The 23,020-nt window shown below is 44.9% G+C and overlaps 1 protein-coding gene across 1 annotated transcript in view; it reads left to right on the top strand.

Moving 5' to 3' along the window:
* DDX25 (DEAD-box helicase 25) overlaps positions 1–23,020 on the top strand; it is a 56,468-nt gene that overhangs the window by 27,975 nt on the left and 5,473 nt on the right. Inside the window, exons 7-11 of the mRNA XM_048827610.2 lie at positions 5,865–5,979; positions 6,310–6,487; positions 7,438–7,675; positions 11,036–11,198; positions 19,528–19,716. Coding sequence (XP_048683567.1) covers positions 5,865–5,979; positions 6,310–6,487; positions 7,438–7,675; positions 11,036–11,198; positions 19,528–19,716 — 883 coding nt within the window. The remainder of the gene's footprint in view (positions 1–5,864; positions 5,980–6,309; positions 6,488–7,437; positions 7,676–11,035; positions 11,199–19,527; positions 19,717–23,020) is intronic.

The raw sequence follows: 23,020 nt of genomic DNA on the forward strand, positions 1-23,020 counted from the left end.
GAATCTTTTGTCTCTCTGGGTCCCGACCCCTCCTTCTGACCCCCACGTACACAGGAAGGTTTGCAAATAAACAGAGCCACTTACAATCAATTGTCTTAGTCAATGGGAGCCATCAAGATTCTAAACCACCATTAATGGCCCACACTTTGCATAATTACAATAGGACCTCAGAGTTATACTTCATATTTCTAGCCTCAGATACAAAAACGATACATGCATACAAATAGGAGGAATATATTCAGTAGGTTATCACCTTTGTTATAATACCTTACAAGAGACCTTTTGCATAAAGCATGTTCCAGTTACATCATATTCACACTCTTAAGCATATTTCCATCAAACATATGGAGTGCAACGTCACAATGATTGTAAAACCCTATGGTAGAGGGTGACCCGGGGCAGCCTATGTACTTGAAATTACTTTTAACTCCATTTTTTAAAAATGAATTCGGTTTCATGTTGAGTGTTTTTTTTATTTTCTTTTTACGTTTTGTGATGTTGCTATATTTGCTATATGCCAGCACTTCCAGTCTAACCCCTGTCCTTTATGCTGGATATCTTGGTTGTGCAGTCGCTTTGGAACTTGATATATAGGCTGTTGGTTTGGATGCGCTTTGTCACAGAAATGTGTTTACATCTTAAGTTGTTTGCATTATAGAGCAGAAACCTGTTGAATGGTTTCAGATTAATTTTGAAAGCTCCATCTAAAAGTATAATTTACAAAAATAGCATGCACGTTTACTAATTGTGGCTTTAGACCAGGTTTGAATACTTTGCATTTAAGTTTTGAGAAATCAGAGACATTTGAAGAGCAATTACTGTGAGTTCATGATAGTTCTTTTCTGTAGCTTATTTTACAATTAAAGTTCTTGTTCACATGAATATTCTTACTGGCTCAAGTGTCGCTATTGAGTTCTTCCTCACGTCCGTTCCGTATTAGGTGTGTGCGCTCACTACATGCACCGGTGCTGGAAGTTTTTCCCCCAGTGGTATCCATAGGGGACCGGCTCTGGTGCCCCCTAGAGAGGCGCACACATGCCGTGGTATAAGGGGCGCTGCCGGCACCCTCCCACACACACTCTCAGTTCCTTCTTGCCGCCAGTGACGGTGCTGGAACGTCTGCCGCTTCAGCTAGATTTCGCTTTGTTCAACGTTTTTCCCGAACGTTTTCCTGTAAAATAGTTGTGTATATAGTTCCCTTAGTATTTAGTTTTAGTTAGTTGGTCTTGGACGGGACTCAGCCTAGGGACGGGGCATGTTCTGGTCCCCAGACTTTAAGTCATGTGATCGTTGTAAGCAGCCTGTGTCCATCAGCGACCCACACGTTAGTTGTTTAAGGTGTCTAGGCCAGCGTTTCTCAAATGCGGCCACCAGGGGCTTTTCTTGCGGCCACAGCCTCCTGGGCAGTTATTTGGAGGAGGTGGGTGGGCAAAGCAGTGGCCCCTCCCCAGGTTGGTTGGGCCTTGCCCCTCTCTGGAGATACACAAGCTGGAGGAGCAGGCAGTCGCTGAGTTCTCCACATTCCTGGGGGTGGTGCCATTGGGCTTCAGTCCTGGGGTGGCAGATGGCAGGTTCCAACCACGGGATTTCGGGCTCTGTCTCCAGGTCCTATCCCTTGGGTGTGGAACTTTGGGCTCTGTTTCCTGGCTGCAAGGTGGTGGGCTCTGGCCCTTGAGCTCACCTCTTCCCCCTCCCCCTCCCCCTCCCCCCGCCCCCCACACGCACACATTACCTCTGGCCCCCGCTGCCTCCTCCAGTCCCCATTGCTCCTGGCTCTCACTGCCTCTGTAGCCACCTCCCCATCCAGGGCTTAATTTGGCCCCAGGCTTACTGGGGCTGAGTAAGTCTGCTGTGAAAGGTGATGTTTGTATGCTTGTTAATATTACTTTTCAAAGCAGACTTACTTATCGCTAGCAAGTCTTAAACACACACACCCAAAAAAGCAAAAGAAACAACAAGAAAAAAGACAAGAACGTTCAAAGCACCTTATTTGTGTTGCTATTCTGTTAAGGTTCAGTAAAGAATAGACAACTGTACATTTATTTTTGAGTCTGCAAAAAAATCCACAAGCTAAATAGATAAATTACAATGATTTGGAGATGTATGTGTGCATATTTATTTGTTTTTCCTAAAGTTAATTAAGTATTTTAGGAAAAATTGTCAGAGTGGCCACCAGCAAGAGTTGGTGGCCGCATTCTGAGGCCACCAAAAAATTTGTTGTGGGAACCCCTGGTCTAGGCGAAGGACACATAAGCAACAAGTGTTGCATCTGTAAATCTTTAAACCCCGAACAAAAATGGAGAGAGACAGATGTCTCAGGGCACTCCTGATGGAATCGGTGCTGACCCCAGCTCCGGAGCAGAGGTCTGACTTGGCTCCGAGCACTGCAGCATTGGTGCGGAGCACCCCGCCGGCGCCATCTACAAACTGGCACTAATCCCCCCCCCTTCCCGGTTCCGGCCAAGAAACCGAAGAGATCTGTGAGGGGAAGATCTCCCACTTCCTGTAAGGGAAAGGAGAGGGCTGGAGGAGAGCCAAGACCCATGTTGGGCAGCTCAACACCTCTGTCAGGGAGTCGGGCCTCAGCTCAAGTCGAGCGATCTAGCCCTTCCTGCACCATGCCTGCCACACCGGACATTCGCAAGGGCCTCCATCAACTAGAGGTCCTGTTGACACCGAAGGCCCCGCAGGCAGCGCAGGAAATCCTGATGCTACCAGTGCTGCCAGCTCCAGCAGTACCCTGGTCCAGGGGTAAACCTGCCTTGGGACCTCCCCGTGTGTCCCCGCCTCGGTGGCACCACTCCCCATCACGGGGGACATCCCGCCAGTGTTTGCCCGCATGGAGCCGTCATGCCTCGGAAGTAGGGAGGCAGGCTCAGCGAAGCCCTCTTTGGTCTCCAGACCCTGGGCACCGACAGTGGGATTCAAGGTGCGGCTCATCAGTGACCTGGCTCAGACCTATGGAGGCACGATTCCCTCGGCATGAGCATTGAGACCCGTCCTTCGTGTCTTCAACACATTGGTACCGATCATGTGACTGAGCGGAGCCACCAGTCACCAACCCACCGACACCTGTCGCCGAGACACGGATCCCCACGGTTGGGGAGATCCTCCCGACGATTGGCCTGCTCTAGGTCCTGGTACCAGTTGAGCAGCGTGAGACGTAGATCGCTGGATTACCGATGCCAATCCGCTGAACGCTCCCAAGGTCCTGCGCAAGGGACTCGTCTGTATCGGACAGGTTTACATCAAGATATAGTGGCCGGCATCGCACAGAGGAGGGCTGCCAGTCCACCCAATCGTGGTCACTCCATAGCAACCGCTCTGGTTACGACTCCGGTGCTGAGCAGGAGTCCTTGACAGCAGGACAAGCCCCAGCACCGGCGGTATTGTCTACATCATCAGCCCTGCAACCGACGCCAAGGCTAGTGGCTGGCGGCATGGTACCCTTGTGGGTTTACCCAGCATTCACAGGCTGCCCGGTCGGTGGTGGGGGCCTTGGATATGCCATTGGCCACAGCATCCCACTCTCCTCCAGAGGTGGAGGCCCACCCCCGCCCCCCAGGCCCATGAGGACCCAGGGGAGTACCTGGTCGGACCACCAGGGGATGTGGTAGATCCCTTGGCTCCAGCTTCGTCCTCATCGTCGCCGGTCAAAGCTATTATGGGTCCCCCTCACCCTGTTCCACACGATGACGCCAAGGCTCTTCAGGAGCTATTGAAGCTGGTCGTCTCTAACCTGGAGCTCCAGGCAGAGGAACTAGAGGAGCCATTGGGACTCCCTGTTTGAGATCTTTTGTTGTATGGCACCTGCTAGGGTGGCTTTACCCCTATATGAGGGGGTATTGAAAATTATTAATGCCTTATGGCAAACCCCGTCCTCCCTGCTCTCCATTTCTAAAAGGGCTGAGTGCAATTACTTTGTGCCAGCTAAAGGCCATGGATATCGCTACACTCACCCGGCCCCAAACTCCCTCGTAGTTGAGGCGGTTAATCAGAGGGAGAGGCAGGGAGGCTACATCCAAAAATAAAGACTGGATCTGTTTGGGCAGAAAATTTATTCATCTTCCAGCCTTCAGTTGAGAGTGGCCAACCACCAAGACCTACTTGGACGCTACAACTATAACATGTGGCACATCATGGCCAAATTCGAGGCCTTACTTCCCGAAGTGTCCAGGAGAGAATTCCGGGTGATCCTCGAGGAGGGCACGGCTATGGCCAGAGCAGCCTTCCAGGCAGCTTCAGAAATGGCGGACTCTGTGGCTCGCACCATGGCCTCGGCCATCTCCATGCAGTGAGCATCCTGGCTGCTCCTCTCAGGCCTGTTGACTGAGGCTCAGCAGTCAATGTAGGACCTCCCCTTTGACGTCCAGGTCCTATTTGCAGAACAGACCAACACTAAGCTGCATGGGCTAAAAGGCTCCTGAGAACTCTAGGGCTATACGTCCCCAGTCCAACCCATAAACGGTTCAAACTGCAGCCATCTCAGGGCCAAGGGAGGCAACCACGGCACGAGCCGCCCCACAAAAAGACAAGGGGCTACAAGCACCACCTGCGCCACCACTCTCTGCCCAATTGGGCTCGACCTGCAATAAGCAGGGGGGCAAGCGAGCATTTTGAGGATGTGCCTGAGGGTGATCTACCGGCCTATACCCAGGATCCATCTTTCCCGCCTTTCTCAAACCACCTTTCATTCGTCCTCCCGGCATGGACCACCGTAACTTCGGTTCCCTGGGTCCTCAGTACAGTGGCGCAGGGTTATACCCTCCAGTTTTCTCCCCCCCACCCTCTTCCCCATTCCTCTTCAGGGACCCCTCTCATGAGTCTCCTCATGCAGGTGGTAGAAGGACTGCTGCAGTTGGCTGTGGTGGAAGAGGTTCCTTATGAGCACAGGAACAAGGGGTTCTATTCCCGGTACTTTTTAATCCCAAAGGTCAAGGGCAGTCTGCGGCCCATTCTGAACCTGCAAGACCTCACCAAATACCTAAAGAAATTGAAGTTCCGCATGGTCTCCTTCGCCTCATCCCCTCCCTGGATCCGGGAGACTGGTGTGCTGCCCTCAACTTGAAGGACGCAAATTTCCACATAACGATCTTTCAAGGTCACAGACGCTTCCTACAATTCGCGGTGGGACCTGACCACTGTCAGTTTGCGGTCCTCCCATTTGGCCTTGCAGCAGCACCAAGGATGTTTACCACGTGCATGTCGGTAGTAGCCACTTACCTCTGATGTCGGGGCATCCAGATCTAGCCATATCTCGACGACTGGCTCGTCAAAGGCTGCTCCACATCCCAGTCCAAAGGGATGTTGGGGTGCTGCAGGCCACGTGCCAATCCTTGGGCCTGCTGGTAAATGACAATAAGTTGATGTTAGTTCCGATGCAGAGGGTAGAATTCATGGGGGCGGTACTCGACTCCACCTGCGCCAGTATGTTTTTGCTGCAGGAGAGTTTCCAAGTGTTGGTGGACCTTATCCCGGGAGTCTTTTTCTGCACAAGGACAGCTGCATTGGTCTGTTTCTTCCTGATATGATATCTAGAATTTTATGATATCTAGAATTTTTATTATGTTCATTATTTCCTTCTCTAGTTTCTAGTCTCCTTTCCCCCTAAAATTTCTCACTGCTGCTACCATCAGTGCAGCTGAGTCCAAAATGGTTGATGCTTGTGCGACCTTGCGAGACTCCCATAGGATGGGATGGTAGTTTAATGTATTTATTTTATTGCACTGATTTTTACTAAGTGCTGCATCAGTTGCACAACACCTTCCATTTCATTCGCTTAATCTGATTTAAAACAATGCAGCTTATAGATTGCTTCTATATCTGCTGCTGTATAATGTCTTTCTCACTTCTCTATCTGAAAGTGCCTCTGTTTAGCTCCGACCTATGAGCTGGCTGTGCAGACTGGACAAGTGGTTGAGAAGATGGGAAAACTTTGTGTCAACATCAGAGTTACATATGCTGTCCGAGGGAATAGAAGTATGTGTGATTCACTTTTCTCAGTAGATGTGGGAATAGTCAATGTTAGTGTTGGTATCATGTAACATTTATATTCTAGAGGCCCCAGTCAAGACAGAGGATCCCATTTTTACTCCTGAGGGAATTCTGTGCCAGAAATATAAAAATTCTACACACAGTATTTTAAAATTCTACAAATTTAATTTGTCAATAAATAAATGTGGAGGTTCCAGCATAGCAGTGGGCAGCACAGGCCACTGACTGCATGTAGATGGGAGATCACCCTGCAGACTCCCCCTTCCCCCCCCACACTTTTGAGATAAAGGCTAATTTAACTTTTCCATCTCTCAGTTCCAAGAGGTACCAAGATTGAAGAACAGATAATAATTGGAACCCCAGGGACTGTGCTAGACTGGTGTTTCAAATTGAGGCTGCTGGATGTAAAGAAGATCTCGGTGTTTGTGCTGGATGAAGCGGATGTTATGATTGACACACAGGGCTTCTTAGACCAGAGTGTTCGCATTCAGAGGTAATTCTGAATGCTGAAGGCAGAGTAAATAGTGGTTTAGTTTTCAAAATTCTCAGTTCTAACTTGCAAATCAGTTTATATCTCTGAGTAATAGTTTTAGCTAAACCACCTCTGAAAAAACTCTACATAAAATACTGTCCTAGTCAGATGTACTTGAAGGGGAAGCTAGAGAAAAGCCTCCTTAAAGCATGACTTAAAAAGTGGTTGAGTCTACCTTCCTTATTTATACGCGCTTCCTATGGAGGTGGCTTCAGATTTGGTACTTTCAGAGCATTTGGTCAAAAGGAAATTGGAAAAAAAAAATTGGCTTCTCAATAAACTTGTTTAAAGTTGTGTTTAAAATCAGCCTGGAACCCTCCAAATTCTCTTACAGTTGAGATGATGAATTCCTTTGAATGTTAAAGGAAAGAGTGCTGGAAATTTCCCATTTCATGAACCTTTGACTTGGAAGCCTACATGAGCACTACTGTTTTATCTCCTCTTCTTATAAACTTGATCTAAAATTAACATTGCTTTATGTGCATTATCAGTCCCCCCATCTCCCTCAGATTTGAGAGCTTGAGCTACAACCCATGCCACAGTTTCAAAGCAACGTTCACACCATTATTTTTAGTGTGTTAACCTGAGCCCTGCTAACACAAGTCAGTGGACCCAGGCTGGGAGGCTTGCTGCCACATGCAGTGTACACGTACCCTAAGAGCTTGTGAACATTACAGCAGGGCTCTTATGATCTGTTCTGTTGATGGATCTCTGGTTCTTCCATGTAACTTGATTGCGTGGAAATATCACACTGTGATAAACCACTTGTCACCTTAGACGATCCCTGGAATGGATGGAAAAAATTCTTAATCATAAGGAAAGGAGGGTTGGCACAGGAATGTGAAGGTATTGTGGCTTGAGGCTGTTATCCGATGATAACACTGCACAATTTACTAGCCTTTCTCTTCTAGAGCATTATCACAGGATTGTCAGATGCTCCTCTTCTCAGCAACCTTTGAGGATGCCGTGTTGCGGTTTGCTGAGCAGATCATCCCTGACCCCAACATAATTAAACTCCGCCGAGAGGAGATGACCTTGACCAATATCAGGCAGTACTACTTTTTGTGTGAGAATAAACAAGATAAATACAAGGCCCTGTGCAATATCTATGGGAGCATCACTGTTGGCCAGGCTATCATCTTCTGTCAGGTAAAGCTCTCCTGTCGCTGTTACTCATGCAGTAAAAGAGCCAGATTACTGTTTTCAGAGAAATTACAGTAAAAAATGACCCATCTTTCAATGCTGATATCAACAGAATAAGGAGTTTTCTTATGGGCAATGCAAGAGGGCTTTTATCAGTGGGATATAATTTGAGGAATACTGCTCAATATGTGTTCCTGTACACTACACACACCCTTCCTCCAGACTCCTACAACTCTGCCCACCATGACTCCTCTTACCTTTAAGGGATGTCTACACCAAGCTGAGAATTACTCCTCCAGCTGCAGGTAGACAGAATGCACTGTCTTTGATTGAGCTAGTACACTAAAAGCACTGTGGCCGCAGCAGCTCAGGCTAGCTGCCCAGGTACAATCCCATCTGAGACCTTGGGTACATGCTCAGGTAGCTAGCCAAAGCCATTTGTGCTGCTGTGGCCACACTGCTATTTTTAGCACACTAGCTGAATCAAAGCTTGCACAGGTCTGTCTACCCGAGCAGGGATTTACATCGCCCAGCTGCAGTGTAGATGTACCCTGATGCTTTTATGTGTTCTGTACTTAAAAGATTATCAGGAGTCCCAGTTGCATCTTTGCTGGGTTCTTGTGTGACTTCTACATCAATTTGCTGTATGCTTCGGTATGCAGTGGACTCTTTGGCACCACGTATCTCACTCTTGAGTATCTGGGATTTGCAATGCCCAAGATCCCATTGCATGCTAGAACATGAAACAATTCAATTGAGAGGTGCCGTGCATGGGCTCACCACAGAGGCAGCTGGGCTCCTAAGCTTATAATTGAAGAGAGGGAAGCGGTGGCAGGCAACGGAGCCCAGAACCACCACAGGCTCTTCAGGCTTGCTCGGTGGCTGACCTGGGTCAGACCTTTTGTAGAATGTTTGTTCAGTTTCACTCCTGACTGTAGTAATCTTTCAAAAATAGTATTATTTTACATCTCTCCCAGCAGTAGATGAAGCATATTACTCTGGATTCCACAAAGACACTTACAATTAACAGGTTTCAGAGTAACAGCCGTGTTAGTCTGTCTTCGCAAAAAGAAAAGGAGTACTTGTGGCACCTTAGAGACTAACTAATTTATTTGAGCATAAGCTTTCGTGAGCTACAGCTCACTTCATCGGAGTGAGCTGTAGCTCACGAAAGCTTATGCTCAAATAAATTAGTTAGTCTCTAAGGTGCCACAAGTACTCCTTTTCTACTTACAATTAAGCCACATTATATAGCTGTTTTTTATTGGTACCCAGTTCTTTATTCTGAGCATACATATCTTAAACATGGTTTCTCACTATACTTCATGTTTAGGGCCTTACCAAATTCATGGCCATGAAAAAAGCATCACGGAGCATGAAATCTGGCCTTTTGTGTGCTTTTGCCCTAAACTATACAGATTTCACGGGGGAGACTAGCGTTTCTCATATTGGGGGTCCTGACCCAAAGAGAGTTGTGGGGGGGGGTCACAAGGTTATTTTAGGGGGATCGCGGTATTGCCACCCTTACTTCTGTGCTGCCTTTGGAGCTGAGCAGCTGGAGAGCAGTGGCTGTTGGCCGGGCGGCCCAGCTCTGAAGGCAGCGCCCTGCCAGCAGCAGACCAGAAGTAAGGGTGGCAACACTGTGCCACACCATCCTTACTTCCATGCTGCTGCTGCTACTGGTGGCGGCTCAGCCCTCAGAGCTGGGCTCCCGGCCAGCAGCTGCCGCTCTCCAGCTGTCCAGCTCTGAAGGCAGTGCCACCACCAACAGCAGAGCAGAAGTAAGGGTAGCAGTACCACAACCCCCCCTGCAATAACCTTGCAACCCCCCCCCCCACACACACACAACTCCTTTTTGGGTTAGGGCCCCTACTATTACAACACCATGAAATTTCAGATTTAAATAGCTGAAATAGTGGAATTTATGACTCTTAAAATCCTATGACCATGAAATTGCCCAAAATGGGCCATGAATTTGGTAGGGCTCTATTCGTGTTCTTACTCTAGGATCCAACAGGCCATGTGCACTTACTCTTAAAGTTCTCTGGTTTAGAGCAATCAACTGAACTTCACCCTTTGTGTTCATGAACATTGGGAATGCTGAGTCACTCGCTCTGTCAGACTACACTGTCCCAACCTGTGTTCTGAAAGGGCTGGATGAATTGTCATTAGTCTCTCTAGTTTCCTGCCCCTTATTACATTTGGTGCCAATTGACTTTTCCCACCGTGGCTCTCTGCGAACACACACATTATTACATTAGGTATACTGAGAGGTTACAGATAAGTCAGAGCCCCCCAGCAGGATTCCATTACACCAACTGCTCTTTGTCTATTTCACCTGCTGTTGTTGGCCCAATTTGTTGTCCTTTTGGAGTCCTGACCTATATTGTGTTGTCAGGAAACCTATCATCAGCTCCTAACCAGTTTCTTCCTCCAGGCTCCTGTGTAAGACTGGCTGCGCCCAGCTCTCACAGCAGATCCCAGAGAAAATCTTTTCCTCCCTGGTTTTGGTGAAAGGGGAAGAGACTAGAAAACCATCTGGAAACCTGCATAAAAGAACTAAAGGAAACAAACAGAAATGAGGCTTTTAATCTTTGTGTTTTCTAAATTCAACTACTTAATGTTGTAGTATTAAAAAAAAACAAAAACAAAAACAAAACCACCAACCTCTGTGTAGGGCAATTTTGATGATCAAACACTTCAGGTTGTTTAAATTGTAATGCAGTGACGTGTGTGTTTGTGCATGCATGTACACAAGAATCCAAGACACAATTTCTTTATTGGAACTTTAGTTCTCTAATCTACTGTATTTAAAGGTGAGGGTTCAGAATTTCACCGTATTAACCACTTAGCACCAGCTGAATACATCCTGTTTAAGTGGAATTCATGCTAGTTCTGTCTTGGCTAAACAGTAGGCCACTACCATTCCCTTGTATTCAGCTAAATCTTTCCTGAAGCCATCCTAATTCAATTTGTCTCCGTTTGGTCTATAGATGTGGTCCATAGCTTTAACTAATTTTTTGTTTTCCAGCTGGTTTCAGTGTAACCACTTTTGCTCTTTTTAGGAACAGAAATAGCCTTAGAGCAAAATCCATGGACATCTCCCTATATCCAGTATTTCTCAAATAGTGGGGTCTGAGTGAGCTCCCAGAAAAATTGATGGTGTGCTAGTGGGACTTGGACTGTGAGCCTGCAGGTTCTGCCTGTGAAGAGCCAGCCAGACGCTCCTCTGAAATGCCATAAAGAAAAGGAATAACGTATTTTAGGGAATACATAAGATGGTTACAAGTGATTGAAAGGGGAGGGAATATGGTTACACCCAAGGAGATTTTATCTCATGTACTTACTTCCTGCATTTGTTTTTAGACTCGTAGAAATGCCAAATGGTTATCGCTGGAACTGACTCAGGATGGGCACAAAGTGTCTGTCCTGAGTGGGGAGCTGACAGTTGAGCAACGGGCAGCTGTAATCCAAAGGTTTCGTGATGGAAAAGAGAAGGTCCTTATCACAACTAATGTCTGTGCTAGAGGTATCGTCTTTAGCTAATCCATTTGTTTCTCAATGTATTACAGTACTGAGAGCTTTGTTTTTCCAGATGGGGGGCGCACAGGGCATGCAAGCTTCTTATTGTTCCTGCATTACGTAATCCTTTCGTGCTTTCCACCTCCACCACACACACCGAAAACCCACTGTGGAGTGCAGAAGATGATGACAGCTGCTTGGAATCCTGTAATCTCTCACATATCGAGACCTCCTCATAAGCTTTTCTGCTACACTGTTGTCACACACAGTGTTGGAGTTCAGTGGTCAATTTGTGGGCTTTTGTGGATTTCTAGATATAAATTCAAGGAGTGTTTGGCAGAGCCGATGCTGATTCCTATAGCTTGCAGAAATAACACCAGACTGATTTCTTATTCCAGCCAGCTCAAATTAAGAATTGTAATTCTGTGTATAACCCCTTTGTATACAGCTCAGTGCCTGCTTCTCAGGATGGTGTTGCTTGTAGTGACTTTGAAGCCTTATCTACACTAGCAAACACTTTATAGCCATAATTCACAGCTGGTACCACACAGTGGTATAAACACCTGAGTCCTGTTTACACTACAGCTTCCACCAATGGTGAATTACAGTTGTGAAATTGCTAATGTAGACAGTCAAAATCGGCATGTTTTACAATTGCCCGTCTGAAAAGTCAGTCACAACAAATATGGTATTCCGAGGTAAAGGCAGATTTCCTTCAGTAAACTGATCCTTTGGGTAGAGTTTTTCATCCACAAAAACCCATTGAGATGGTGTTGTGTATAAAAATACACAATATGCACCTGTTAAACTAAAAGCCCTTATTAGAATGTTGTTAAAAAAATAAATATTTGAAAGTCAGGGAGTTCAAAGTTGAAATTCCATAAACATCTTAACTCTGTTTTCATACTCAACCCCACTGTGTATAATCTTTATAGCAATACAGAGAAGTTTTCCTGGTTTTGTTTTAAAGTAGTTTAACATTTTAAAATGACCAATGAAAAAAGTAATGTGATGTGTATGTATGTCAGCTGCCCTTGTCCCCCCTGGAATGGTAAGGGTCAGTAGGGTCTGCAAACAGTGTTTATGGACTGGATGGGGTCAGGGTAAGTACTTAGCTTTAGCTTTTACGTGAGTGCCAGGATTGCAGACATGCATAAAAAAGATGCTTGATTATAGTAGTTCTTGTCTGTATAGTGAAGTGGCCAACTTAAATTGCCATTTCTGGCCTGTAATGGAATGGTGACTAGAGGTGGAGGGTGCTTGTGAATTCAAGCTAGAAGTAAAATGTGAAAATGTGGTGGTTTTTAGTAAGTAAAACTCATTTATTCTTGTCTGAATATCGATGACCTCGTAGGATAATTTTCAGAAGCCTTCTTGATCCGTTGCTAGCTGTCAACACTCAGCAGCTGATTTTCCAGTAATCTGCCGCCTTCCATCTTTCCATCTCCTCGCTTATCATCCTCTACTACAATGACCTGTCACCATTCCTGCCATGACAGTTTGCTCAAGGTTATTTCCATCTCTGTGCCTGAAGTGACCAGAGTACGTAAGTTTGTGCCTGTTGACTTCTTACAACACGGTCTTATTCTCCCCAGTAATGCTGCTAATGTAAGCATTCATCTAATTTTCTGTCCAGCAGATACTCAAGTCTTTGTCAGCAGCACTACATTTCTAAGGCTTCAATTTTCTTCTTGTCAGCAGTATTAGTTTCTAATGATTCACCTCCATAGTTTGCTACTGAGAAAATTAAGCTTTTCACCAGTTGAACCTTTGTACATTTCATGATGCCATGGTTTTTCCACATATTCATGAGGGAGGCTTGGCTGAGCGAGTCATTCCTAATCTTCTGATTTCTTTGGAATTCTTTCTCTGGTTGGATATGTATGATCCCAGATAATTGAATTCATCTACTTCCTCTACAACTTGACTGACAGTTGTGTCTGCTTGTATCCTGGTTTTGTTAATCATGTTTTGCGTATTCAGGGATCGTCCCTATTCCTCACTAACTGTCCTTTGCAGACGCCAACAATCATTGCGTTCCATCAACAGTTGTACCAAAGAGCGTCATTGTGACCATGGTTTCTGGAGGGGCCTCACTGAGATTGCTCAATCAGGACAAAGAATGGGCTAGACGATCCCCAGAATGGTGGTTTATTCCAATAATTACATTCACCAAGCCAGCAGCAAAACCGCTTCTACAACACCTTACTGGTTACCCAGAAGCCAAAAACACAGCTCCCCTAAAGCAATTCAGCCGTGGGCTCCCACCCAGACACCCAAATCAAATATGGTGAGGATTACTTCAAATCTTATTCATCATATATAAAGTTTACTAATCTCAAGAGATCGGACACAATACCCACAAGGTCAATGAATATTTCACATTTTACCCAAATACATGCTTACAGCCAATTCTTATTAACTAATCTAAGACTTATTAAAACAAAAAAGAGTTTTTGTGGTTAAAAGAGCATTATACATATAGATATGAATGAAGTTCTTAGGTCAGTTTCATAGCAGCGATGGTGAGCTGCTGAGTTGTAAAAAGTTTTTCCAGAATCAGTTGCATAGGTTATAGTCCAATAGGCAGTCCATGTGCAGAGTCTGTTAAAATTTTTCCATGAGAAATTGCAGAAGAATAGGTGAAGAATAATGTACATTGTTGCTTTGAAGTCCGTTCCTATTTCTTCTGTACACACAAGTAATTAGTTGGATTGATTAGCACAGGCAATTAACTATTCAAAGGTTCACAGACAGCTTACTACAAACTTCAAAGAGAAATAAAGACAATGATATTATGCCCAAGTTACATCTAAGGGCTTGTCTACACTTACTGGGGGATGGATGAGTGGTGATCGATGCATCGGTGGTTGATTTAGTGGGTCTAGTGAGGACCCACTAAATCAACTGCAGATCGCTCTCCGGTCGATCGAGAAGGGTAGGGGGAGTTGACGGGAGAGCGTCTCCTGTCAACATTGCGTAGCGTGGACCCCGCGGTTAGTAGATCTAAGATACAGCAATTTGAGTTATGCTATTCAGGTAACTTAAATTACGTAGCTTAGATCGAATTTCCCCTGTAGTGTAGACAAGGCCTGAATGTTGTTAATATTTTTTGATCTCTGAATCAATAGAATATAGTAACAGACAGAAAAGGAAGTTTAGCATCTACAAGCTGATTAGATCACTTTAACATCTAACAAGATATAGTTAAACACAGACAAATACAATTAGTATTTACTTCTAATTCTCTGATAATACAGGTTTGCATTTCAAAGAATTTAGTCTACTTTAACGTGGCTTTGATATCAATCTATAAGAAATGGCCCAGTTTACCACTTCAGTACTTCCCTATTATGTTCTTAAAGATTGATCTTTAGGTCATTTAGCCTGTTGGTTGTTTAACCCTCACTGACTCAGTGTCACAGTCATATCATCAGCGTGTCTAAGGTCAGTTAGGAGGAAATCCCAGCTCCTTCTGCTTTATCAAAAGCTTCCAGGGTTTGTCTCATAATAAATTCTGTTACATGTTGAAAAGACTTAGGGACAGAATATATCTTGTTTCACTCCCTGCCCAGTAGAAAACCACTCGCTGTCACCTGTTGCTGTTCATGCTGTGGTCTGTTGTTGAGAGTAGGCAGTTGTGATGAGTTCAGTAAGATGCTTTGGAATCCCTGTATCTGTCAGTATCCTCTTAGTACTTTCACAGACCTGAAGAAGAGCTCTGTGTAGCTCAAAAGCTTGTCTCTCTCACGAATAGAAGTTGGTCTAATAAAAGAGATTATTTCACCAGCCTTGTCTCTAATATACTGGGACTGACAGGACTACAACATTACTCTATAGTATCTTCCAAAGACAGTCCTGTCAGCCAGCATTGGGTACTTTTGAGTAGTCCGTGAAACACATGATCAGTGGGTGAATGTATTCCCTGTGTTTTTTCGATGATGTGATCTGTGTTCACAATTTGATCACGTGTGTCTTGTCCCTCTCTGAATCCATCTGGTGGTGGTAGTTCTGTTTCTGTCATTCACTTAATGCAATCTGGATTATGTAGAGCAAAACTTTGCTCGCATGCAGAATCCAAGAGATGATATAAGTGTTACTACACTCTGTTGTATCTCCTTTCTTTGGTAAGGGCAGAATGACTAGACGACGGAAGTCTTTCTGCCAATTTCTAGACATCCATTCATTGCTGCAAATTTTCCACGTGAGATCAATCCTGCAGTCACCAATCAGACTTGCTGGTATGTCATGTGCCCTGGATGCTTTCCCTGGCTTCATTTTCATTATATATTCACCAATTCCATTTCAGGATTGATTAGAAGTCTTTATTCATTGGACACTTGAGCTCCAGCATTGCTGTATCATTACATAGTCTATTTGTTCTTTGTCATACTATCAGATGACCTCCATCTGTATATGCATCTGGCACGTTGGGTGTAGATGGTGTTTTGTAATGACCAGGTGATTAGAGCACCAGAATTTAATTAAATACCTTCCTCTCCTCTAATTTTTGTAAACCCAGACTATTGTTTCCCACTACTTCTTTTTGAGATCTTACACTTCCAACTTTTGCATTCAGGTCCCCCCCATAAGGGAGATATCTTCTGCTTGGTATTTTAATGTCTTTTCAAGCTGTTCATAGAACTCACTGATCACATTGTCATCAGCTGCTTTTGTAGGAGTGCAAACCTGTGTGATTAACATGTTGAATGGGTTGGTTCAAAGAAGAACTGTAATAATTCTGTCACTGATTGGGTTATCTCCAAATACACTTTTATGTCTCCTTAGATTGAAAAAAAAAATGGGGTCACGTTTATCTTATTTTCTCAGATCCAGAATAGTAAGTACACTGTGCATTCATCCATCATCATGAAATGACCCCTAGTATTCCCCTACAGCTCCAAGACTCCACATATATCTATCTTGCATTGGGAGCCTGATGGAGGAAATGCCATCAAAAGTTGGAAGAGTTAAATCAGGGAGTTAACCAATGGCAGCCACAAACAGAGGGAAGGCAGCAGGAAACCACCCTCTGAACTTTCATGGCAGAACAAAGGCAAAGTGCCAATCAATGTTTGGTGCTGGATAATGAGACTCCCAGGTCAGAAGGTGCAACAGATTATACTAGGGAGGAGGTTCCGGCCATTAAGAGTGCAAGTTACAGTTATGATGGTGCTGTATCAAATCCTCAAGGTAGTACACTGCCTGATGTTGGCTGAAGGAAAAGTTACCTGAACGTTTTGTAAACAAAATATCAGAGTAGGCATGTAAAATGTGAAGAGCGGATAAGCTCTGACTTCCTCTCTACCTGGAGGGTACTTGAACCCTGCCCCCCCTCCCCCACTTCAGGTCCATGCTCCTACTTCCCCCCCCAAGACCCCACCTCCGCTCTGTCTCTTCCCAACCCTGGTCTGCGTCCTCCCCGAGCGCACCCCATCCCTGCTCCTCCCCTCCCTCCCAGCACCACCTGCATCCTACAGAACAGCTGATTGCAGTGTGCAGGAGGTACTGGGAGGGAGGGGGGAGGAGTTGATCAGCAGGGCTTCAGGGCAGGAGGCGTTGGGGGGAGGGAGGAGCTTTGCTGCCAGTGAGTGCTAAATATCTACTAATTTCTTTCTGTGGGTGCTCCAGTGCTGGAGCACCCATGGAGGAGTATGTATGAAGGGATGCTCATCATTGTTACCAAAGAATTGTAAAGAGGTAAGATAGATATGGTTTTAACTAGGGAGGATTAAATTCTGGGATGGACAAACCAGATGTGGAAGGCAAGAGAGCAAGATCTAGCTGCTCTGGTTGTGTAGACCAGTGCTTCTCAAGCTATCTGTGGGGGACTGGCAATTTTTTTTTCCCAATGTGCGCGCGGACCAGCAGCCGATGGCTCGCGGACCCCACTTTGAGTAGAACTGGTGTAGATGACCCTATGTAGAGAATTGTATGCCCATTAGTATTTAGAGTATAGGGTGATGTAATGGAAGTAAGTGGTTCATTTTTAGGAATGTAGAAATACAATATGCGGTGTAAGGAAATCAGAGGCACAGAGAGAGGTTGGATACATGTGTGGCAGATGGAACTAATTGCTAGTGGAACCCTAGCTCTGTATATCCTGACCATCTAGACTTTAAAACTACAGTGTTCAGCTGAGGTTTTCTTTGTTTAAGGAAGATGTTTTCAACCTTAGCTGTCTTAATTTTTGTTTGGGATTTTCTTGGTGGTTCTCAATTTTGATGAATAGCACAATTGTAATATATCTAAAATATCATGTTGATGCTTGTTTTTATGAAGTTCAAATATTCCTCTAGTCTTTCTGGTGCATAACTGTTTCTCTGAAGACTCTAAACTTATGAACTTCACTGCATAATTTGTTGCATTAAAAATTGTATGGATTTTCCTATGCCTGAACAGCTTCCTCCCTCCAGGGATTTACAAGATTTGCCAAATTCATGAGCCAAGTTTCTAAGATCCTTGAAGCAAGCGAAGTTTTGTAGTTCCGCTCATATTTTGCACAGCTCCCAGAGGTGTTAATTTTCAGATACAACTCAAATTATTCACCTCATTAGGGGAAGGAAAAACTTATTTGAACATTGAGGACAAATCCTAAGAAAAAAGCCCCAAACTTGCTGTTTCTAGACCGAGTGATTTGTGAAATACACATCTTTAAAGTTAGATTGCTTGAAGAATGAAAAGCTCACTTGTTTGTTTCATATCCCCAAAATGTCTGATTAACTCAAACTTTAAAAAAATCTGAGATACGCAGACAGTTTCAATAAAAATTACAGAGTGGGGAGGTGCAATATGGGGCTTATAATGGGAACTGTCCTACAACTTTAACTATAAAAAAAACGAGGAGTCTGGTGGCACCTTAAAGACTAACCGATTTAGTTGGGCCTAAGCTTTCGTGGGTAAAACCCACTTCTTCAGATGTGGGGTTTTTTACCCACAAAAGCTTATGCCCAACTAAATCTGTTAGTCTTTAAGGTGCCACTGGACTCCTCATTGTTTCTGTGGATGCAGACTCATACGGCTACTCCTCTGAAACCTTAACTATGGGGTCAGAAAATAAAGCATCACTAACCTGGCACTAAGGGTAGAGTATGGAAATATTACCTGGTCCCACAGCAAGCAGGAAGATCACTCCACCGGCTCAGCATATCCCAGTCACATGTGCAGAGCCATTGTTTCCATAAGGGTATCCCTGTCTGTGTAGTCTTTACCTCTGGTGGGTAAAGTGGAAAAGCCTCAATTGATGCTTTGCATTGCATCACCTTCGAGTCCAGACCAAGCTGGTTACTTTCATTGTGTGATATCCGCTTATTAATAAGAAAATCACATTTTCTCTAGTATCTGGCTGGTGAATATTGCCCATATGCTCAGGGTTTAGCTGATCGCCATATTTGGGGTCGGGAAGGAATTTTCCTTCAGGGCAGTTTGGAAGAGGCCCTGGAGGTTTTTCGCCTTCCTCTGTAGCATGGAGCACGGGTCACTTGCTGGAGGATTCTCTGCTCCTTGAAGTCTTTAAACCACAATTTGAGGACTTCAATAGCTCAGACATAGGTGAGAGTTTTTTTTGCAGGAGTGGGTGGGTGAGATTCTGTGGCCTGCTTGTGCAGGAGGTCAGACTAGGTGATCATAATGGTCCGTTCTGACCTTAGTGTCTATGAATCTATATCAGTTTGATAAATTTTTCTGGTCCCCAAACGTACATGAGTATTGGCCAATATTTTTTTTCAAACCTTTGTCTACTCTACCCGCCTCCCCCCAAATTTCCCATTGTAGCTACTTCTGGTTCAGCTCCCTGGTGATAGTAATGGTGGAAGCTCTAATATGGGCAAGATAATCTTGGCCAGCCACTGTCTTGTTTAGACCTGTCCAGAGCGGGGTTAACAAATGCTGGTAGTCATTGGAAGCAGTCGACTGTCAACAGCTAAGCTGAACCAGTGGTAGCAACAGTGGGAAACTTTAGGCAAGGGTTAATGTAGACATAACCTGAGGATCTATGTCTTCTCAAATACAAAAGGTTCTGCTCACACTCTGGGGGTTACCACTTCTCTTCACCCCATTTTTCAAGGTAACTTGCTTCAGAATTTCAGAACATGTTTGAAGAGAGCATATGAATTAGGTAGCCCCCTCCCAGCTGAGTGTCCCTAGCCAACTGTAATAGCTATTCTTGATTCTTTGTGAAGTACTGAGATAACTACATTAGGCAGAAATGAAACTGGACACATTGGTCCTATTGTTTATGGGTTTTAATGGCCATGGCCTATTTCAGGTGCAATGGCAGGTGCCTTAGGAGTTCACCAGTGAATTTGTTTCCCTCTCTCTCTCTCTCTCTCTCTCAGGTATTGATGTGAAACAGGTCACAATTGTTGTGAATTTTAAACTCCCGACAAACCAGTTGCGGTGTCCAGACTTTGAGACCTACCTACACCGCATAGGGCGAACAGGTCGTTTTGGGAAAAAGGGCCTAGCCTTCAACATGGTGGAAAGACACAACTTACCACTGCTACAAAGCATCGAAGAGCACTTCAGTGAGTACAGTATCCCCATCAAACCTGCACTGTATGTATAAAGCTTGCAGAAGTTGGCTGTAGTAGCAAAGGGCAAATCACTGATACCATAGTGAACTGTGATTTAATTATTAACCAATCAGGATGCTTTTACTAGGTTATTAGCCAATTAAGTTATCAACTTGCACTAAGTTATTAACTTATTTGCTGTCAAAATAATATATATAACTGTTTCCCCAGTATTTCATACGGTTTAAATAGGAATAATACTACAGTAAATGATACAATGAACTCACACTACTGTGGCTCTTTTTGATAATGTTGATTGCTAATTTGCTCCTGAACCACTGAGGTGTGAGTATTACTGCCCTAGAGGCTCAGATCAGACACCCAGAAAGTGAGGAACACACAGAGTATGTGTAAACCACAGGCAACCTTAATTTTGGCATTTCCTAACTTTTCAGTGCTTGACTTTGCTGCCTTAATATCCTTTTCAATGTAGGTTTTTGTGTAATTTCCTGGGTTTTTAAAAAAGGAAACGAAAACAAATTCCATCATGTGGAATCTTCGGTCCATTCTAGGCTCCGTTGTGTGCTCCAGTGGGCACAGTCTCTTCTGCCTATTCCTCCCTGCTTGACCCCGTCTGCCCCATCCTTTCAAGCCTTTCCCTTCCAAGTCCTGTCTCTCCTCCTAGTCTCATTCTTTGGGCTTCTCATCTCAGTACCGGTCCCTTGCATAGAAGTCCTATTCTCACCCATCCCAATTCCCAGTCCTCTTGCACAGCCTGTCCCACTTCCTCCCAGATCTTCATGTGATCTTTCTCCCCCACCCTGCCTTCCAGTGGTGCTCCCCCATTCCCTTCCTTTGCTTGTTCCCAGTCCTGATCACACTCCCCGAACTCCTTGTCCAATCTGTCTCCCCCAGCCCCAAACTCCCTGCCCAAGTCTCTTTGCCCAGCCAGTCTCAGTTCTGCTATTGCACACTGATCTTCTCTTCAGATTTGTGTCCTCCCCATTGGTTCCCATTCTTTTTGCCCCCCAGATCTGGCTCTTCTCCCCTCTGTGTTGGAATCCAGCAGCTTCCTCCTCTGTGCTACCTGGGCCCAGCGGGGGGGTCATTGAGATTTTAGGAGGGTGTCATCCTATTAGGTGCCCAGCTCAGAGCTGCAATTGAAGGGAAAGTCCTGCTGAGCCTCAGCTGGAGCATGCCCAGCGTGGACAGATTCTTTGGTGAATTTTGTTATTAAAATTGCACATGCTCAGTAGACTTGGGTTGGGGACTCTCCCTAAGGGTCCCCGATCTGGTTTAACCTGTTCCTCCCCACTGTTCAAAGATAGAGCTAAATAGGCTTAATTAGGAGCCTTTTGTTTATGGGAGGAGGGATAGCTCAGTGGTTTGAGCATTGGCCTGCTAAACCCAGTGTTGTAAATTCAATCCTTGAGGGGGCCATTTAGGGATCAGGGATTGGGGATTGGGCCATTTAGGGATCAGCAAAAATTGGGGATTGGTCCTGCTTTGAGCAGGGGTTTGGACTAGATGACCTCCTGAGGTCCCTTCCAACCCTGATAGTCTATGATTCTATCAGACTTCTGCAAAGTGATTTTTCAGAGATGTAAAACTTAGCCAGATTTGGGTGGATTTTCATGGAGAGGGCAAAAGGCACATTCCCTAACACAAAGGCCATCCCTTTTCAGATTTCAAGTCCCTGGGCCAAAGCATAGGGGTGTTAAAGCTGTTCAAAGATAAGGGCACCAGAATTTTTTAACATGAGCAATAAGTATTTTCCCTAACTTTTTCCTGGAAACAGCTGAACTTTTTTGGCTGACATTTAAAAAACAATAACAGTAAAAAGTCAGCCTGAGGCAGACATCAGCCATGGAAAACTTCATCCCAAGTGGCTAGGCTACCGAAGTTTCAAGCAACCGAAACAGGGTCTTATAATGGGAAGTGTTGTGCAACCTTAATAGGTGTTACTGCTAGCCCCTATTATAATTCTGTTAATACATACTGTTCAGAATGTATGAGGAGAGTGTGAGCAATACCATAGTAAATGAGAACACTTATTGTTTAGAACAAAAACAGGGACTAAACATACCTCACTTCCCCTCAGGACAGAGGTGCCCCTCTAGGGGACACTTTCCCAGACTAGATTTATGCATCTCAATCACTTGTGCAGACTCTGGCTCCCTCACCTGATGTAGAAAGCAAGCCAAGTGCTGAGGAGGTAGGGCAGGAAGTGTAATGAATTAGAAGGGACCTCAGAGGGTCATCCTGTGTTGCTGAGGATGGAAATGGGGGGGAAACATACAACTGTGTATAGCCTTCTCCAGGTGAAAGAGAGGCTCTTCATTGAAGATGTTTTGGGGGAAATTATAGTAAGGAAGGGGGGAGCTAGAGTGGCTCTAGAAATGCCAAGCCAAAGTAAGGATGACTCAGGAAGTGATGGGAGTAAAGTTGGATTGGGGAGAAAGAGCAGAACCCACATGGAATGTTATCAGCATAAGCTATTGCTTCAGTAAACACTAATAGTCAGGTATAGCTGGGAGAGGCAGCAGGTGCAGGATGAACTGGAGGTGCAAAGCGGATGGGAGTGTTACTAGTAAGAGACTTCACTGAAGAGATGGAGGGGTCAGGGCTCCACCATCCTATGCCATCTGCTATTCAGTGTGCTGCTTTGTAACACTCCAGCTAAAGTTCTGTGTTCAGTTTTTTGGACTTCTCAACCAGAAGGGTTTGATAAACTGCAGAAAATTTAGGGATGGGCAACAAACTGCAGCATTAAAGGGTTCCTGTGAATGCCTAAGGGAGCCAGGTGTATTCAGTTTGGAAGAGGAGAGAAGATAATGGAGTTCTTATTCTAAAGGGATGGGGGGAAGTTATTTCAGGGGCTCAAATGAGGCAAGAATATGAACAAAAGTCTCAGGAAATCCAATTTTCATATGAAGAATATATCCAAAGAATCAGCTGGGTAGGGGAATCCTCTATTTGGGCAATTTGAGGTGCTGCCACTGTGTCAAGTAAGAAAATTGGACTGAATGCTTGAGATGCTTATGCAGAACCAGCCCAAGAATGGGTCATCCAGCATCTCCACCACAATCTACAAGGGCCATTTCCAGCTTTGAGAGACCAACCTTATCCATGTTAAAGGGAAGAGACTGTTTGCTGTAAGGGGGGGAAGCTGTCTTCTGCCTGTGTACTGCCCACTAGGAATGTTCTCTCACTGTGCTTTGTTGCTCACCTGCTTGCTTAGCACAGCTTCTCAATGTGAATGATTAGAAGCTGTTACTGTGGTTAGAACTCGTGACATGGCAAAGGGCAATTTCAT

The sequence above is a fragment of the Caretta caretta genome, chromosome 22 (assembly GCF_965140235.1).
Source record: "Caretta caretta isolate rCarCar2 chromosome 22, rCarCar1.hap1, whole genome shotgun sequence".
Lineage (NCBI taxonomy): Eukaryota > Metazoa > Chordata > Testudines > Cheloniidae > Caretta > Caretta caretta.